Source organism: Ambystoma mexicanum, chromosome 13 (genome assembly GCF_040938575.1).
Source record: "Ambystoma mexicanum isolate Mex_15411 chromosome 13, UKY_AmexF1_1, whole genome shotgun sequence".
In the NCBI taxonomy this organism is placed as follows: Eukaryota; Metazoa; Chordata; class Amphibia; order Caudata; family Ambystomatidae; genus Ambystoma; species Ambystoma mexicanum.
This window is the reverse complement of record NC_090938.1, coordinates 790,570,819-790,586,107: the sequence shown is the minus strand read 5'-3', so window position 1 is coordinate 790,586,107 and position 15,289 is coordinate 790,570,819. Positions and strand designations below refer to the sequence as shown.

Here is a 15,289-nt window from a genome sequence, read left to right as displayed (position 1 = left end):
AACGCAAGAGTGCGTTCCATGCCTCGTTCCCGATTACAGGCCGGCGAAAGAGAGGAAGAGAGCACGTCTTCTTTGTGTATTCGCCCAATATAAGCCTTGCTTTATCATAGTGACCACAAAAGTGATGGGTGGAAGGTTTCGAATGAATCTAAACCACTGGCAATTGCTCTGGGCAGGACCATGCCTGATTTGCATATGGTTTTTCCCCTTCTGTAATGGCTTGGCAGACTGAAAAACGATGGTCTGGAGGGTTGCCCAGAGCTTTGCCCGTGGTTATGATTTATTCAAAACCTTCCAGCCATCACCTTTCGTTTTGCTTTATCATAGAGCTTCACGTTTGCTGTTGTCAGGGTGCGTTTCAAGCCTCTTTCTGGCGTTAGCCTTACCCGCCGTCCATTTAACCCTCCAATCAGAGTACGCGTTTGCTGCGCCCTGTGCGTCGCGGGTGAAGCGTCAGAGACGCGCTCCCACTTGTATGGTTGTAGCGTATCCCGAGCCTGCGCGCGGAATTGTGGGTGGTGCCGGTGCATTGGAACGTGGTGGTGGACACCGGAGGAGCAAGTGACAGCGGCCATGGTGAGCGGGTGCATGCCAATGTGATGTATTGCTTGGTCTGGAGTGTTCCCCAATGAACGACATGGTTTTTCTTCTGGATACCGTTTTCCTAGATCTTCGGTCACCATGTTTTCACTTAAAGAAATCCCAGACTACAGCTCCCAGAATGCACCCATCCCGCTCATTCTAATGTCTCCCGCAGTCAGTGTCTAGGAGAGTAGCCGGGGACGTGTTGTGCCCCGTCCTGACAGTCTCTCGTGCCAACCATTAACAAGAAGTAAATGGCTCTCTGGTGTTTTGTAGATTTATTTTTTACCAAACATTTTGACTGACTTTTTTATTTTATTTATTTTTTTAGTTATTCATGTTTTGTTTGGTTTATTACAAACCTCAATAATTCAACTAACATTTCTCGTCATTAAAATGCAAGAAACGGAGGAGAAGCATCATAACCACGACATGTCCACAAAATGGACGTGATGGAAGTTTGTTCCTTAGGATTCTTGAGACTCTCTCCCTGGTTTCTGTCAATAAAACACTTAGTTTAAAAATGTGACTGATGCAAACATCAGTGAATGGTTTTCACCATCATCGTGGTTGACCACTAATCTAACAGAATAGGTTTGTAGCGTTTAAATTTGGACAGAGCAGCCTTGCATGTTTGTGAGTCCACCACCCCTTCTCCCTTGCAACATGTACCCTCTCCACTTGCTCGTAGACCTTCAAGATCTGTTTCGTTGGGTAAAGATTGAATCTCATGAAGCCATCTCTAAGCTCGGGGCAGGGGAACTTGGACAAGTATTTTAGATGGCTATATCCCTTCACTTTCTGGTGCAAGCTTTCAAGAAGCCAATGCTTATTTTTATCGTTCAACGTTGACGTCCAATCCTCTTCCCGAGTGTTTTAACATTTTTTTTTTTTATAGACACCTCATTTTGCAGAAGCTCATTAAATTGCCATTGTTCTTCTTTTATTTCACGTGGCAAGGGAGCTACTGGCATAGTACATTTCCTGAAGGGATCAAGCATTTTCACGTGGGTCTAGCTGACAGATACAAATCCCAGCTCAAATTATATCGTGGTGATTTGGTGTAACCCTCTGGATCCGCAAAACTGTTCTCCAAAAAGATCCCTCTTAAGAGGACCACACCCTTGCTGATGTGCACAAAACATAGGCGGCATGGGTTAAAACGGGGACCACCTTTTGAGTTGTAAAAGGTTAGCACTAGCTTGACTGAGAAGTTGTAAGATTTCTTACCCTAATTTTTAGGTTCAATTCTCGTGGTGCGTAGCAGATGCTGGAGTTTAAGCACACACCCAGGTAAGTGGTGTGTGTAATTACCTCAAAACATCCTTTTAGGTACTACCTAAAAGATTTTTTGGGCACGTCTATCTACACCAAGATGTGTGATTCTGCAGAATCGATTTCCAGCCCATTAGCTGTCATTTAGGCCTATAGGACAACTAATACTCTTGGCCTATCGGGGTTGGGTTAATCAGGGCCAGGTTGTCCGCGTAGAGTATCCATCCCAAGTCCTGACCTCCAATCTTCACTGGGAATGATCTTGATGTTTTTAATGAGTCTGCCAAATCGCTCAAAAATAAGTTGAAGAGGGTTGGGACCAGCGGACAGCCCTGCTTCAAGCCCTTGAAGACCTACTCTCAATCTTAAGACTAGCACTGCAGCTGTCCCCGTTCTTCTTGACCTCTCCTCTGCCTTCTGATAAGGTAAACCACAACATCCTAATCACACATCTCCGCGACACCCTAGGAATAGCAGGTCAGGCTCTGGCGTGGTTAACTTCCTTCCTTTCCGACTGACCGCCCATCTCAGGTGGAACTTGGGTCCTTTCTCTCTGTTTTCAACCTGTGTCTTCCCCCAGGGTTCTAACATATCCCCTTGGTTCTTCAATGTCTACATGGTTGCCCTGGCACATGTAATTGCCTCATTGACCTCTAACTTCCAGTGTTATGCGGACGACACAAACTTCCGCGAACTCACCTTCAGGCTACCCTCAGCCACCTCCTCTACCTTGCTCCTATCAGACCGCTTGTCAGAAATTCAGTCATGGTGTGCTGCACGACTTCCGCCTCAACGTCAGTAAGACTGAGATGGTTCGCATTGTGACTCCTCCTTTCCCGCTGTCACTCTGGCCGGCCTTCCTTGGCCCTGCGCCCGCATCCTCCTGCGAGACAAAAAACCTAGGTCATCTTCGACTCCCCTCTCCCTCTCTCTCCTTCTCCACTGGCATTTTGGACATCTCTAAAGTCCAACTACCAGCTGCACCTCCTCAGGGGTAGTCTTCCTTTTCTCACCTTCTCCCCCTCCCCCCAGTGGCTCACTGTCTCCAGAGCCCTGGTTCTCTCAAGGCTTGACTACTGCAACAGCCTTTCTCAACCTGCCTGCCTCTACCTCGCGCCCTCTGCAACTAATCCAGAACAGGACTGCAAGACTTATCCTTGGCCTGAAGCCCAGGTACCGCATCTCTATGGCGCTGAAATCCCTCCACTGGATTCCGTGGCTGCAAGGATCAAGTTGAAGTCCCTCTGTATCGTCCACAAGGCGTTCTGCGGCCTGGGACCTACCTATCTACAACAATGCCTACCTAAATACTGTCCTTCCTGGGCCCTCTACTCGTCTACCTCAACCTTCTGCGAGTGAGCCAGTTCTCAAAGCGGAGATTTTGGGGAGATCTTTATCCTCAGCAGGGGCCTCCCTCTGGAATAGCCTTCCTGCAGCCCTACGTCTTGAGCCTGATCTCCTTAAATTCTGAAAACTCCTTAAGACATTCTTATTCTCCGCTTCCTCTACCATGCTAAGCTCTCTTGTGAGCTCTAACCCTCTTTTCCCCTCACAGCTTGTTGACTAGCTGCTGGGTGTACTTCAGAGTATCACTGGCACCCTTGCCAGTCCTCTCGCACTTGCCTCTGGGCCTGCACTTGCCTCAACTCTACTGCATTAGGTCAAGGACCCATGAAAGTGGCATCTCTCAGCACTTACCCAGTTTGACAGACTGGGTGCACTTGGACTCCTCTCCCCTCACCCCTGCACTTGCCCCCCCCTCTCCTGTACCGTCTGTGCACTTGCATGAGAATCGTCGTATATCTTCCCTGTCTCCCCTCCTTGCATGGTGACACCTCAATGCATTTGGAAAAACTGCAAATCAGTGTCAGACCTATTTGCTGTTCTCTATACTGTTTGTATTATATGCACTACTCTGCTTAGTGAAGACTTATATCATTCAGAATTTCAAGGGCTGTGAATTACTGTTTTTTTTTCTTTCTTTTTTTCCCCTTGTTCCCCTCCCCCCTCCTTGAGCGCTTAGAAAAAGTTGCCTTGTGTATAGGCGCTTTACAAATAAACATTACCATACTTTGAAAGTGCGAATGGCTTCTTCTCCCCTGTGTGGTCAGTCTGATGCAGACTTGAGTTTAGGCATACAAAGTCTCCATTTCGGCTAGGAGGTTCGTAGGGCAGCCCCATAGTTTCAGTTTGGCCCATAACAGCCCTCTATTTACGCTGTCAAATGCCTTCCTCAGATCGATAAATGCGAGGTACACTTTGTTTTGTTTTTTGTATGCCCTCCATTTTAGTAGCTTCAGGATAAAGAGGTTCAGGTCCGTCCCTACCCTTCTGACAAAGCCAGTTTTGGTGAGGGTCCTTTCTCTTTGCTGAGACTATCCACTTCCGTAAATGGATTAAGATTAAGGAGGTGTACAATTTCCCCGACATGTCTAGAAGGGCAATTGGCCTGTAGTTCGAGGGGTCGACCCTGTCACTCCTCTTGAATATTGGGACAATTACTACTGTCCTCCACGTGTCTGGTATCACAGCTGCCTCATTTATTCGCCTGAATAGTGTCTCGATAAAAGGAAGCCAAACTTCTGAGGCTATTTTCATAGTATCCTAAGTCAAGCCATCCCGGCCCAGAGCCCCCCCCCCCCTAGAGTTTGCCTTTTTTTATCAGATGTCCAATGTCCCCTCAGTCAAATGGAACAGTCCAAGGGCCTCCTTTCATTGTGCAGTTTGATTCGTCGTATTCTTTATCCTTGCCAAATAGATTGCCATAGAATTCCACTCCCATAGCATTTCTGGAGTGGAATTCTATCTGTGAAGTTGTACAAAGGCCGATTAGGCGCCAGGTTTTTCTAGAACCCTGCTTTGTTATTGGCTTTTGAGTCATGCCGGTAATGTTGGGTCTGCTCTAATTTGTTAGCGACCTTCTGGTCGAATCTGTGTCGGGAGGAAGTCACGTTTCCTTTTGCATGTCCCTCTCACTCTGAATTCCATCAGTAGTGATATGTAGTTTGTATTGAGGGTGTATATTTTAGCTTTCCATGAAAACCATTTGCAAAATGCATTGCGTGTGCCGGGATCGTATGCAACCCATTCCTGCCTTGTTACTTAAGGTGTGCCTTGCCAGTCATTTTTGCTATTCCCGCCTGCATGGCATGTCATTTTGATCAGTGCATGGTTGCTGTTGGGGTTCCTTAAGATTTTCAAGGACTTTTGCGTATCAGCTAGTCTGAGACGGAAGATGTAGTCAAGCACTCTTTCTATCTGGCCGTTCGACCAGGTCAGAGCAACAGGGATGGTATTTGTAACTCGCACGTTCACCTAAAAGAAAAGGCGTCCTGGCGCAAGATGTCCCCCTCTGTTTGTCCGTTTAACACTTGTAAATCCCTCATCCACATAACTTGCAGCCATTGCGCTCAGCCTTTGACATGGCCCTCATCCCGAGCCTGACCTGACGGCATTTCCTTGGTGGCTACCACAGGAGAGGTTCAAATCCCGACATAACACAATGACTTAAGTCATCGTAATTTGCGTAAGCCTCATCAATTAACACTGAGTCTATGAATAAATCTGTGGAGATCGCCTCCGGGTTCCAGTAGGCGTTTATAATGAGGAACATCAACTTGAGTTAGTTTGGGTATCCTCCCTGTGGCATTGGATTGACTGAACAAATGGAGTCGGTGCTTCATAGTCCTTCACGGTCCACCCATGGTCCTCATCCCAGGCGCCAGTGTTTCTCGCACCTTTGTAGGCCTGATTAAGAAAACGGATGAAGCCCTCTATCGGGGTGCTTTGCAGCCAAGTTTCTTGGATACAGAGGCGATCAAAGTTTTCCCAACAGATGTTTGTGTCCTCTTGTTCCAGGAACCCAGCTACCATTGTTCTTTTTTTTCCTTTTGGATAGGTTAATTGGAGGCCGCCCCCTTCACTGAACCTGGCACGAATGGAATGGTCCGGTGAGTTTCACCTGTAGTCATTGATGCGCCTTAGATCTTCAATGTGCATGCCCTTTAAGCTCTGCTTGCCACCAACTCCGACTGGTATTCAGCATATTTTTTTTATTTTTATTTTTTTGCATCTTAGTCTTCTTGCACTAGCGACCAGTGGTCTTTCTCTGCCTTCTTCTCCCCTGGGCCTCTCAGTATGTAGTTTTGGGCTGGTTTGGGGCTTTTGTTCTCCTTTGCTAGATGAATTTGATTGATCGCGACTTTCCACTTGGCCCATTCTGTTTTTGCACTGTTGGCGATTTCCAATATTTCAAAGCCCAGTGAGGAATAAATGAGCTGCTTCGAGTAATACAGATTTAATTCTGGCCGAGGACAGGTGCATGATTATTTTGTCCAGTTTCAGGAATTTAATTATTTTAATATCATCCGTGTAAATGAGTCTTAGCGATGGAACATGATGAAGTAGCCTCCATACGTTTGCTTGGTTCAAGGTGCAACAGTCTTCTGATGGTAAGATCCGCTCGAACCACAGCTTCGAGCTGGAAGTGGGCTTATTTAGCTCCCTCGAAGGTGGCATCCATGTATTGTTTGTTCTATCCGGCCTCACTCCAGATTTCCCGTGTTTGCCCTCCAGAGGACTGATGTTAGTTTTTGATGGGCAGGTCACAACTGTCGTCTTTGCCTTCTGGGTCTGTGCAAGAAATGTGAAATCGGCCTTCATACGTTATACATTTTTCGACAAGAGTATGAACAGTGGGTCTGCCACCTCCTCTTTTTGTCTACTGCAGGGGCCCTCCCTGACCTCCGCAATTTCTATTGGTCCCTACCGAGTTTCTTCTCCCTGCTGACTCGCTCCCCGCCACTGCCTGCCTCTTCCAGTGGTTGCAAAGTTTGGCTTTGGGATCCATCTTGTTTTTGTCATTGACTGAGGCTGTGACTGCAAAGGCGACAGCACCGACTTCTGGTCTGTGCTCTTCTTGATCAGATGAGTAGACCTAGAGAGTTCTCCCTAAGGGGGCTAGGTTGATGTTTTTTGTCAGTGTTTCATTTTGTTTCTTCTGGTGCCTTTTTTATAGTATGCGACAGAGTGGGCTTGATGGGGCTCCTTCTCCATTTCTTTAACCAAAGTTACCGAAGAAGCACTTGGTTGCATTGAATTAAGTTAGTGACATCCTTGGTTTTTCTCCAGTGCAAGCTCTCCTTGTGACCTGAAGATCCCATTTTGCACTTTTTTGATTGATGAACTATCAGGAATCTAGTCCCGTCTGTGTGTATTTTTTTTATTTTTTTTTCCTCTCTCCCCAAGCTGTCTAGGTCATACGTTTTGATTGGTGGAGGGGGAGCTGGGTTTCTTTTGCCGGTGGATACCTCTGTTGCGGTGTGCAGTCATAATGTCGACTGCAAAAAATGTCGAAAAAAAAAGTGTCGGAAAAAATAGATTTTTTTTATTTATTTTTTTTTTTTTTTTGTGTTTGGGTAGTAAAAATAAACGGGGGGCTGGGGGGAACCCCCTCCTCCCCCCCCCCGTTAAAACATTCGGGAAAAAAAAAAATTCTTCGACATTATCACTATGAACCTTCTGTTGCTGTAGTGAGGTTTGCACCTCAGGGGGGTGCTTTTGGCTGTAGTTTGAAGTCTGCCCCAGGCCATGTTTTTTTAAAAAATATTTTATATATTTATTTTTTTTTCTCCCAAGTGTCTGGATCTTGAGTTTTGGTGGCCGAGGTAGCAGCCGGGTATCAGAACATTAAGTTTGCCACTGCAGTTGGTTGTTCGAGGTAGGCACCCTGATGGGATGTGCTCCGTGGGGCTGCTTTTGGTTCCTGCGGTGGAGGGTGGCTTGTCAAGTCAATGTGGATCTCCTGTTTCCCGAACTGCCTTTGCTGACCCACCCCGCCCCTCCAAGAATCCACTAGGGGATTTGGCTTTGAAAATCGGTCCCCTGCGACTCGAATCTGGCACTGGCCTGTCACTGTTTCTAGTTTCTTTATAGATCTCTTAAAGAGGGGTCCCAGGAGGTTTCTCTTGTCTACTTGCTCATTGGCCAAGGCATCATAAAGGTTTTTCTGATGCAGTCGCTGTCTACTCTGGATTGTGCGACTGTATGTTTTATTCCAAGTAGTTTGGAATGTTCCATGGCCAACAATGTGGCCTAATCATTGAACCACCCATTCATTTTTTCATAAAGCTTTATGTATGGGATTAGTGCCGTTGTTACCGCTTCCATATTGTCGGCTTGTGTGTTTGGGATCTTGAAATTTGAGTCTGCCGGACCCTGAAGTGTTCTAGGTGAAAATAGGTCATCCTCCAATGATCGGATTCAAAGGGTCTCGCCTGCTTAATTTCTGGGAAGTGGGATGATTCTGCAGTAAAGGAGATCGGACCCTCTCAGGGCTAGCCCCTCCTTTTCACCAACGGGAGTACTGGCTTCCTTGTCTGATTTTGCAGATTTTATAGTGGAGGTCCCGGCCTCTCTGCTAGCCCACTCAACAACAGGTGTTGGACCTTTGGGGAGCTGCTTTGTTACAAGCCCTTGCCCTCCCATCAAGTTTTTTTATATTTATTTATTTTTTGGGTGGAAGCACTATCCCTCGCCAGTTTCGCTGCCATCACCAGGGGTGAGCCCCTCTCTTCCGCTCCCCCACTTGTCGTTGGTGCTGGCTGGAGGTGGGAAAGTGGTTCCTCCCTTGAGGAGGCACAAGGTCCTATTTTGGTGGTTGAGGGGGACTTGGATAGCTGATCTGTGGACTGAGCCTCGAGACTTTTGCATTTGAGTCAACAGGCTCTTTTCCTCATATTGGCGAGGTCGACCCTTTCATTTGGTCTGGAGACAAATCTATCTCCAACATTTCAGCATCTGATGTTAGTGTTTGGGTATGTTGGAGAAATCGGTTTTGGGGGTGACCTTGGGATACCAAATTTATTTCAAGAAAAAATGGATTGATTAATCAACAGGTGTTGGCCCTCAGTTGTGAGGCCCTCTTTGCCTTCATGGCCCGAGTCAGGCCCGAGCACTCCAGACTTGCTGGTAGGTCACCAATCCATGATTTTGTCCTTCAATCTCGGGCTTTTTACATTCTACGTCTCTGGTTCCGCTGGGAATCCACAGAATTCTAACGTGAGTTGTTGTGCTTGCTGTTTGGACTTAATTTTCAGGGGGTGAAGCTGGCGTCGCGTTCTTTGTGGTGGGAGTTTAGTTTTGTACGTCATTGGCCTCTCTGCCCTTATGCCTGGCTGCAAGCATGGGAGAGCAAATGAGTGAGGGAGTGGTCGACTCTGAGGCCAACGGATATGAGTTGGAATTGGAGTTAGTGCTAAGAGCGCAGGCAGCGTGATTCACAGCAATTCACTTAACTGGACGCTGCAGTTTCACATGTTCAGTTGTTCATATGCTGTAGCAAGTGCTCCTGGCCCCCCTGGGAAAACTGGAAACATTCCTCGCGCTCAGTGTCCGGAGGGAGGTTTTTTAAGATTTGGCTCCTCCTCCACCAGCAGCAGCAAGGACAGTGAAAACGCACAGCACCATTCAGAGCACAATCCTGATGCCGGCTCCACTCGCACTAGTTGTTAATGCATAAAGCAACCACCAAATAGCACTTTGATAAAAGCAGGAAAAACTTCAGAACAAGTATGAATTGAAAGTGTTACATGGGCAATGCCTGGATTACTTGCTGGTAATCTTAATTAATCCAGGTCATTTGTTTTCTAGTCCCAGTACTAATCAATGAGGTGACTCACTTCTCAGAGGAAACCCTTTTCTATTTTTACCATTCTTTACCCCCCCTCTTCCTGCCCGCAGGCATAATAGCCCGCCTCCCCCGACCCAACACAGTATATAGCAACTGCCCGAATGGCCCATTCGAGATGGGAGAGGATGATGCAGGAAAAACTGTACTGGGATGAGGAAGATGTGAGGAATTAGACCATCGCACCTGGGCTTTTACATTTTTTTATATGAAAGTGAATGAGGGTAGACCAACCTCTGGAAAATGTGTGGGGCTAATCCGCACTTATTTTCCTATGCTCACGCACAACATGCACATAGACCTGGGTGCTCTATGGATCCGCCATGTCTGTTTCTTTACCCTCTGCAAATGGTGACACCCATTAACATACTAATAAAATATACTTCAAACAGGCCCACATGGGGCCTGGCTGCAGAGGCTTAAACAAAGGAGATGGAACCCCCATAACCCCATATATGCACTGTCAACCTGAAGCCAGCCCCCGGCCTAAAGTATCAATGACGGTGAGCTGTCATGTCTGGTACATGTGTCTACAGTAGGCAATCCCCGCAGGGGGACCCCATTCAGAGGTTGAGTATGTGACACTCTTTCTCACAACAGCTTCAAGGGATACCTGCTGCTTTAATCAGGAACCACAGAGAGCTCAATTAACCAGAGAGACCCTTTGATCCACAAGAGACAGGATGATGGGTGGGACTTGGTATTACATGTTTTCACCCTTTATCTTTTCTGTTGCAAAGCACTCTGGTTATGACCTCATGCATTCAGGAAATTGTTGGTGGGGACCCAGGAATGGTTCATTATGGTAGGCTTAGCCTACACCAGCCACTGTGGCCCTTTTGGCTCTAAGAGAAGTGAGCCCCTCTTTTGGGTACATCTGACGACTTTGCAAGACGTAACAAGGATTCGCAGACCCTGGCAGAAGGTACAGTCTGGCTTACAGCTTCCGCCAGTGAAGTAAGGCCAGTATTTCCAAAAGAAGGAATCCAGATCCCTGCCCCATAACATCTCCCAGGCAACAGAGAGATGCTGAACCCAGCAGCCCCTCCAGAATCTGTACCAAGCCAGCGCATAGCATGCCCTCTTAGGCTCTGCATGTAAGCTTTCTATGTGGGAAGTAGCAGAAAGTCTCTGAACCAAGGACAAGGCAGGCTGTTGCCTGCAACACATCAGCTTTGGGCTGTCCACCTTAAAGGATGACACAAGCCCAGTAAAAGCTAGGAGTGGTGCATCTACCAGCCTCCGCCTTAAAGGACATTTTTGAGCCTCTCGAGCTGCAACCGACTGCACCGCTGAAGTTGTCATGCCGCAGTCGCTACCAGTGCTTCAGATCTGCCAACCAGCGCTCAGCTGATTCCTGACCTAGAGTTGCAGTGTAGGCCAGCCTGCAGAAGTCTATCCTGCCTTACTCGCCGAACTGCCTGCCAATTGATAGCCGTGTTGAACTCTTGTCGTATACGCTGCAAAGCGCCCTGAAACCGACTCTACACTGTCGAGTAAACCAAGAACTTGTTCAAGCACATGGTACATTGTGGTTCAGTCCCCCTGGTCCTCTGAAGGCCCTAATGACATTTTACGACCCATTGCTCCTTTTGTGCTGAAACCAAGTATCCTTGAACTATTGCGATTAATTACTTTACTGACTACCGTCAGTATCCAGAGTGCATCCCTTTTCCTTCTTGAAACTGTCTGTCCTCTGCATTCCTTTACAAGTTGGGTTGTATTTTTGTAGTGTGCTTGAACTGTCTGTTGAATAATAATAAAGTAGATATTTTTATACGACCTTGACTGAACAGTCCCTTTTCATCATTGGGAATAGTTTTTTCGCTGTGTTGCAACTAACCAGCGATCCACGACCTTGCATAGATGAGCCTGCCATTCCGTCCACGTACCAAAATTGGACAAGGTTTATAATTTCCTTGTGTTTCCGATCTGTTCTGATCCCTTCTGGTGTACTGGAGGTGTGGGGCTGATTGGGGTTTTATTCATCCCTGGACCAATGGTGCCCCAGTAATCCAGGCATTACCTCTGCGTCCCTCTTCCTCCTCCCAGTACTAATCAATGAGGCATGCCAACTCCAGAGATAATGGGCCGAGAACAAAACGCCATAGACAGCAGTGGGCGGGAGCGGTGCTCCTCTACTTCTTTTAAGTTTTACTGTTCCTATACTTTTATTTTAAAAAGAAACCATTCCGGAACAGTTTAGTTTTAAAATAAGTGTATGAAGAAGTTGAAACTTGCAATTTCAGTGCACTGCACTGAACGTTCCCCTAAACGGCAGGCACATGTTTTAGGGTTTTGTATTGTGCATGGGAGGGTGTGTGGCGATGGGGTTTGTGGGGAGTGGTGCAGGCCAGTAGGGAACATAGTTCCACTACTTCTTTCTGTACACTTTTACCACTGATAGACAGACTGGGCTATGCTGTCCGACCCAACGCCATTTTATTGAAGCACAAAGTCCCAGACAGTAGCAGTAACAAGCATATCAGAGAAGCCACACTCCCAAGACCCCAGCATCCCTACGGTGGAGGTGCAGGCGGAAGTGGTGGTGAACATGTGTTGGCAGCCTGGCAAATGTCCCACAGAGCAACACCACATGCTGCTGCTCGAGAAGAAACCATGCCTCAGGTGGACCAGCCCTGCACCCCAGCCTGGTGGGGAGAATCCACATATGAATAAACCAAGGAGATGGCCTCTGCATCCACATACTGATTGTGGGCACAGATGCCTTCCAACTAGGGGAGGGGCCCCTAAAAGTGACAGGTTTGAGGAGGAAGAAATAAACCAGGACACCCTCCTGACGCCCAAAGTAGCCTGCTGCACCTGCAGCCCCAGCAAGGAGGAGGGAGAGGGGGAAGAAGGAAGGAAGGACATTTTCATGAGGCGTGAAACTTCCTGCTAAAGATCTTGGATCTGGCAGCCTCTCTGCAAGTTCAGAAATTCCTAGAAACCAATCGCATCCTCTGCATGTGGCAGTTTGGGTTCCGTCCATGGCATGACACCGATCGCGCTTGCTGGATCTAATAAATCAGATGGATAAGATCAGAGATGAGGGAAAGCCTGCACTCCTCCTCGTGGACTGGTCTGCTGCTTTTGACCTGTGCCACCAACTCACTACTGCTGCCAGTTTCTTCCCAATGGACACAACTTGGATCACCCCCTTTCTGGAAGGAAGAGTCATGAGGGTGTTGACAGAAGACGCCAGTGCCTCTCCAGCCCCCGTTCCATGCGGGGTACCTCAAGGCTTCTGCATATCCCTGATGTACAATATCTTCTCTAGACCCCTTTCTGACGTCCTGGACTACCACAGACTAGCCTACACTAACTATGTCGACGATGCTCAGATTCTACTCCCACTCACAGGTAACTACAAGGTTGACAGTGACTTATTCCCCGAACTCGTGCATGGCAGCTAGCTAACTACCTGTGCCTTACCGGAGACCAAACCAAAATACTTCTAATCGGAACCCCCTGTAATACTAAAAAAGCTTAGCCAATACACAGCGTTCCACATTGATAGCATCCAAATCCTGGTCTCTTGATCGGTAAACCCCCCCAGGGGTTTACTTCGAAACCCACCCCCCCCCCCCCCTCCATGATCCGACAAGTGAATGCTATTGCATCTTCAGCGGCGTACTCCACTAAAGTCTTAAATGCTTCAAGACCTTTCCTCTCCAAAGATAGCTGCCTTAAAATCGCCCAAGCAGTTATAGTTTCATGTCTACAGTATTGTCACACCCTCTTCACAGGCACCTCTTGCAGAAACCTGAAGAAACTACAAGTAATAGAAAACCATGTGCTGCGAGCACTTAGTATCCCCAAAAAACCGCCTCAGCCGACAGAAAAGCCGCTCACTGGCAGCCCATCCGAGAGCGCATCGTATTCAAACAGTCTCTATCACCCACAAGTTCCTCTCCAACAGTGCCCCATGTACTATGCCCAAGCACAATCGACCAGACCTTATGCTCACTGCCTTCTCTTACCTAAAGTCAGAAGAGCAAAAGCAGGAGGTTCAAGCTTCCCTTACACCGCAGTAAAATACTGTAACCCCCTCCCTCCTTCACTCGGCGCAGAACAATCATACTGGGTATTCTTCAGAGCTCTAAAGACCCAGCTTTTTGAAGGGACTGCCTTGCTTTCCCTCTGATTTTTCTCTTCCATTAACTCCCTATCTCGTACCTGCTATGGCTGCACAATTTAACAAATTGTGTATGTAGTGCATGCGTCTCCCGTAACCAGTGCTTCCTGTAACCAGCGCCTCAATGTCCCTGTGTTGCTTGCGCGCTTTACAAATGAAATAAATAAGAAGGGATGACCCTTAAGAAACAAGGCATCGGGGGACACAACTAGGTAGGTGGCCTCACATGCGAGGGCACCATCAAACCCAAACGATGTGATGGCCACCAAGAAGTTTCATGAGTCCAAAATGTTAGATGGACCCACCACCCCATCCAAGGCTCAAACAGGGAAGACGGCAGAGCCTGCATGACCAAAGGGAGATCCCAAGGGGGCAACCCAGAATCTGAGTCGGGCCTGGCCAGAGAGAAACTCTTCAGAATCCCTGCAAGGAGTGAACACCAACCACAGGACCCCCAAAAGAGTGGGTGGCAGCCCACTGAGTGTAAAGGTTGGGGACAGCGTGTTGAACGCCTACCTGCCCCTCCTGGAGAAACTGTAGAACAGGAGCCCCAGAGAGCAACAGCCCTACACCAGGGCATGAAGTGCTTCCAGTGGCGCTCCCAGGTCTTTAAGGTGGAGGGGCGCCTGTCCCTCAGAATGGAGGAAGCCACCTTCTCAGAGACCCACAGACCGCAGGCAAGCCCTTAGTTTCCAAGCCCCCCAAACCAGGTTCTTCGGGCCCTCTCTTGGGGTAGAGCACATGATTCAGTCCCTTCAAGAGGGGAAGCCTGGGAGAGACTACCAGGTTCAGCAGGAGAGGGGACGGACCCCTGCTGGGCTAAAGAGGAGCTACCAGAATGCTCTTGGCTGGATAATCCTGAATCCTTAGGGATGAGAGCAGGGGGGGGGAAGGGTGTGCGGGATGCATACAGACTCCCCTCTGGCCATGGAAAGTTTTGACATCTACCCCCCCCCCCCTCCCCCCCAGTGGCCCTGGGGATAGCAATCTGGAGAAGAAACCAGGAACCTTTGCAGTTAAGGGGGTGGCAAACGGGTCCAGAGCCGGAGACCTCAGCACCTTGCATATCCTCAAGGCCACCTCCTGCAGTACCCAATCCTCTGAAGGAAATGCCCTTCTGGGGTGTTCCGCCACTGAGTTGTCTTGACCACCTGATGTGACATGCCGCCAAGATATGAGCCACTGCCCAGTTGAGATCCAGCGACCTATAGCTGGAGCTTCCTAATCGTCTGATACAGGCCACTGTGGCAGTATTGTCCAATTGCAACAAGGTCAGCTTCCCCCTGAGCATAGGGGCAAAGACCTGCAGAGCCCAAAAGGCTGCTGCCAGGTCACTCCAGTTGGAAGACAAGGCTGCCTCCTGGCTGGCCCACAGCTCCAGGTGGGCCTAACCCAGGACCACTGCCTCCTGACCCCATCAGGCTGTCGTCCGTGGTAACGATCGGCGAGGGCAGACTGGGAGGAATTTCCTGCAATAGGTTGGGCAGTTAGAGCCACCACTGAACCTGTTCCGGAGGGAGTGAACAACCAGGCTCTAAGTCCAGAGAGGATTGCTTCCCGAACCCGTGGATCTGAAGCAGCAGGGGACGCAGATGAAGCTGGGCCCA

General features: G+C 48.4%; 1 protein-coding gene across 1 annotated transcript in view; it reads left to right on the top strand.

Annotated features, from left to right (window-relative positions):
• Window positions 1–372: 372 nt before the first annotated feature.
• LSM2 (LSM2 homolog, U6 small nuclear RNA and mRNA degradation associated) overlaps window positions 373–15,289 on the top strand; it is a 120,532-nt gene continuing 105,615 nt past the window's right edge. The window contains exon 1 of the mRNA XM_069635172.1: window positions 373–576. Within this exon, the coding sequence (XP_069491273.1) occupies window positions 574–576 (3 nt within the window). The 5' untranslated portion in view covers window positions 373–573. The remainder of the gene's footprint in view (window positions 577–15,289) is intronic.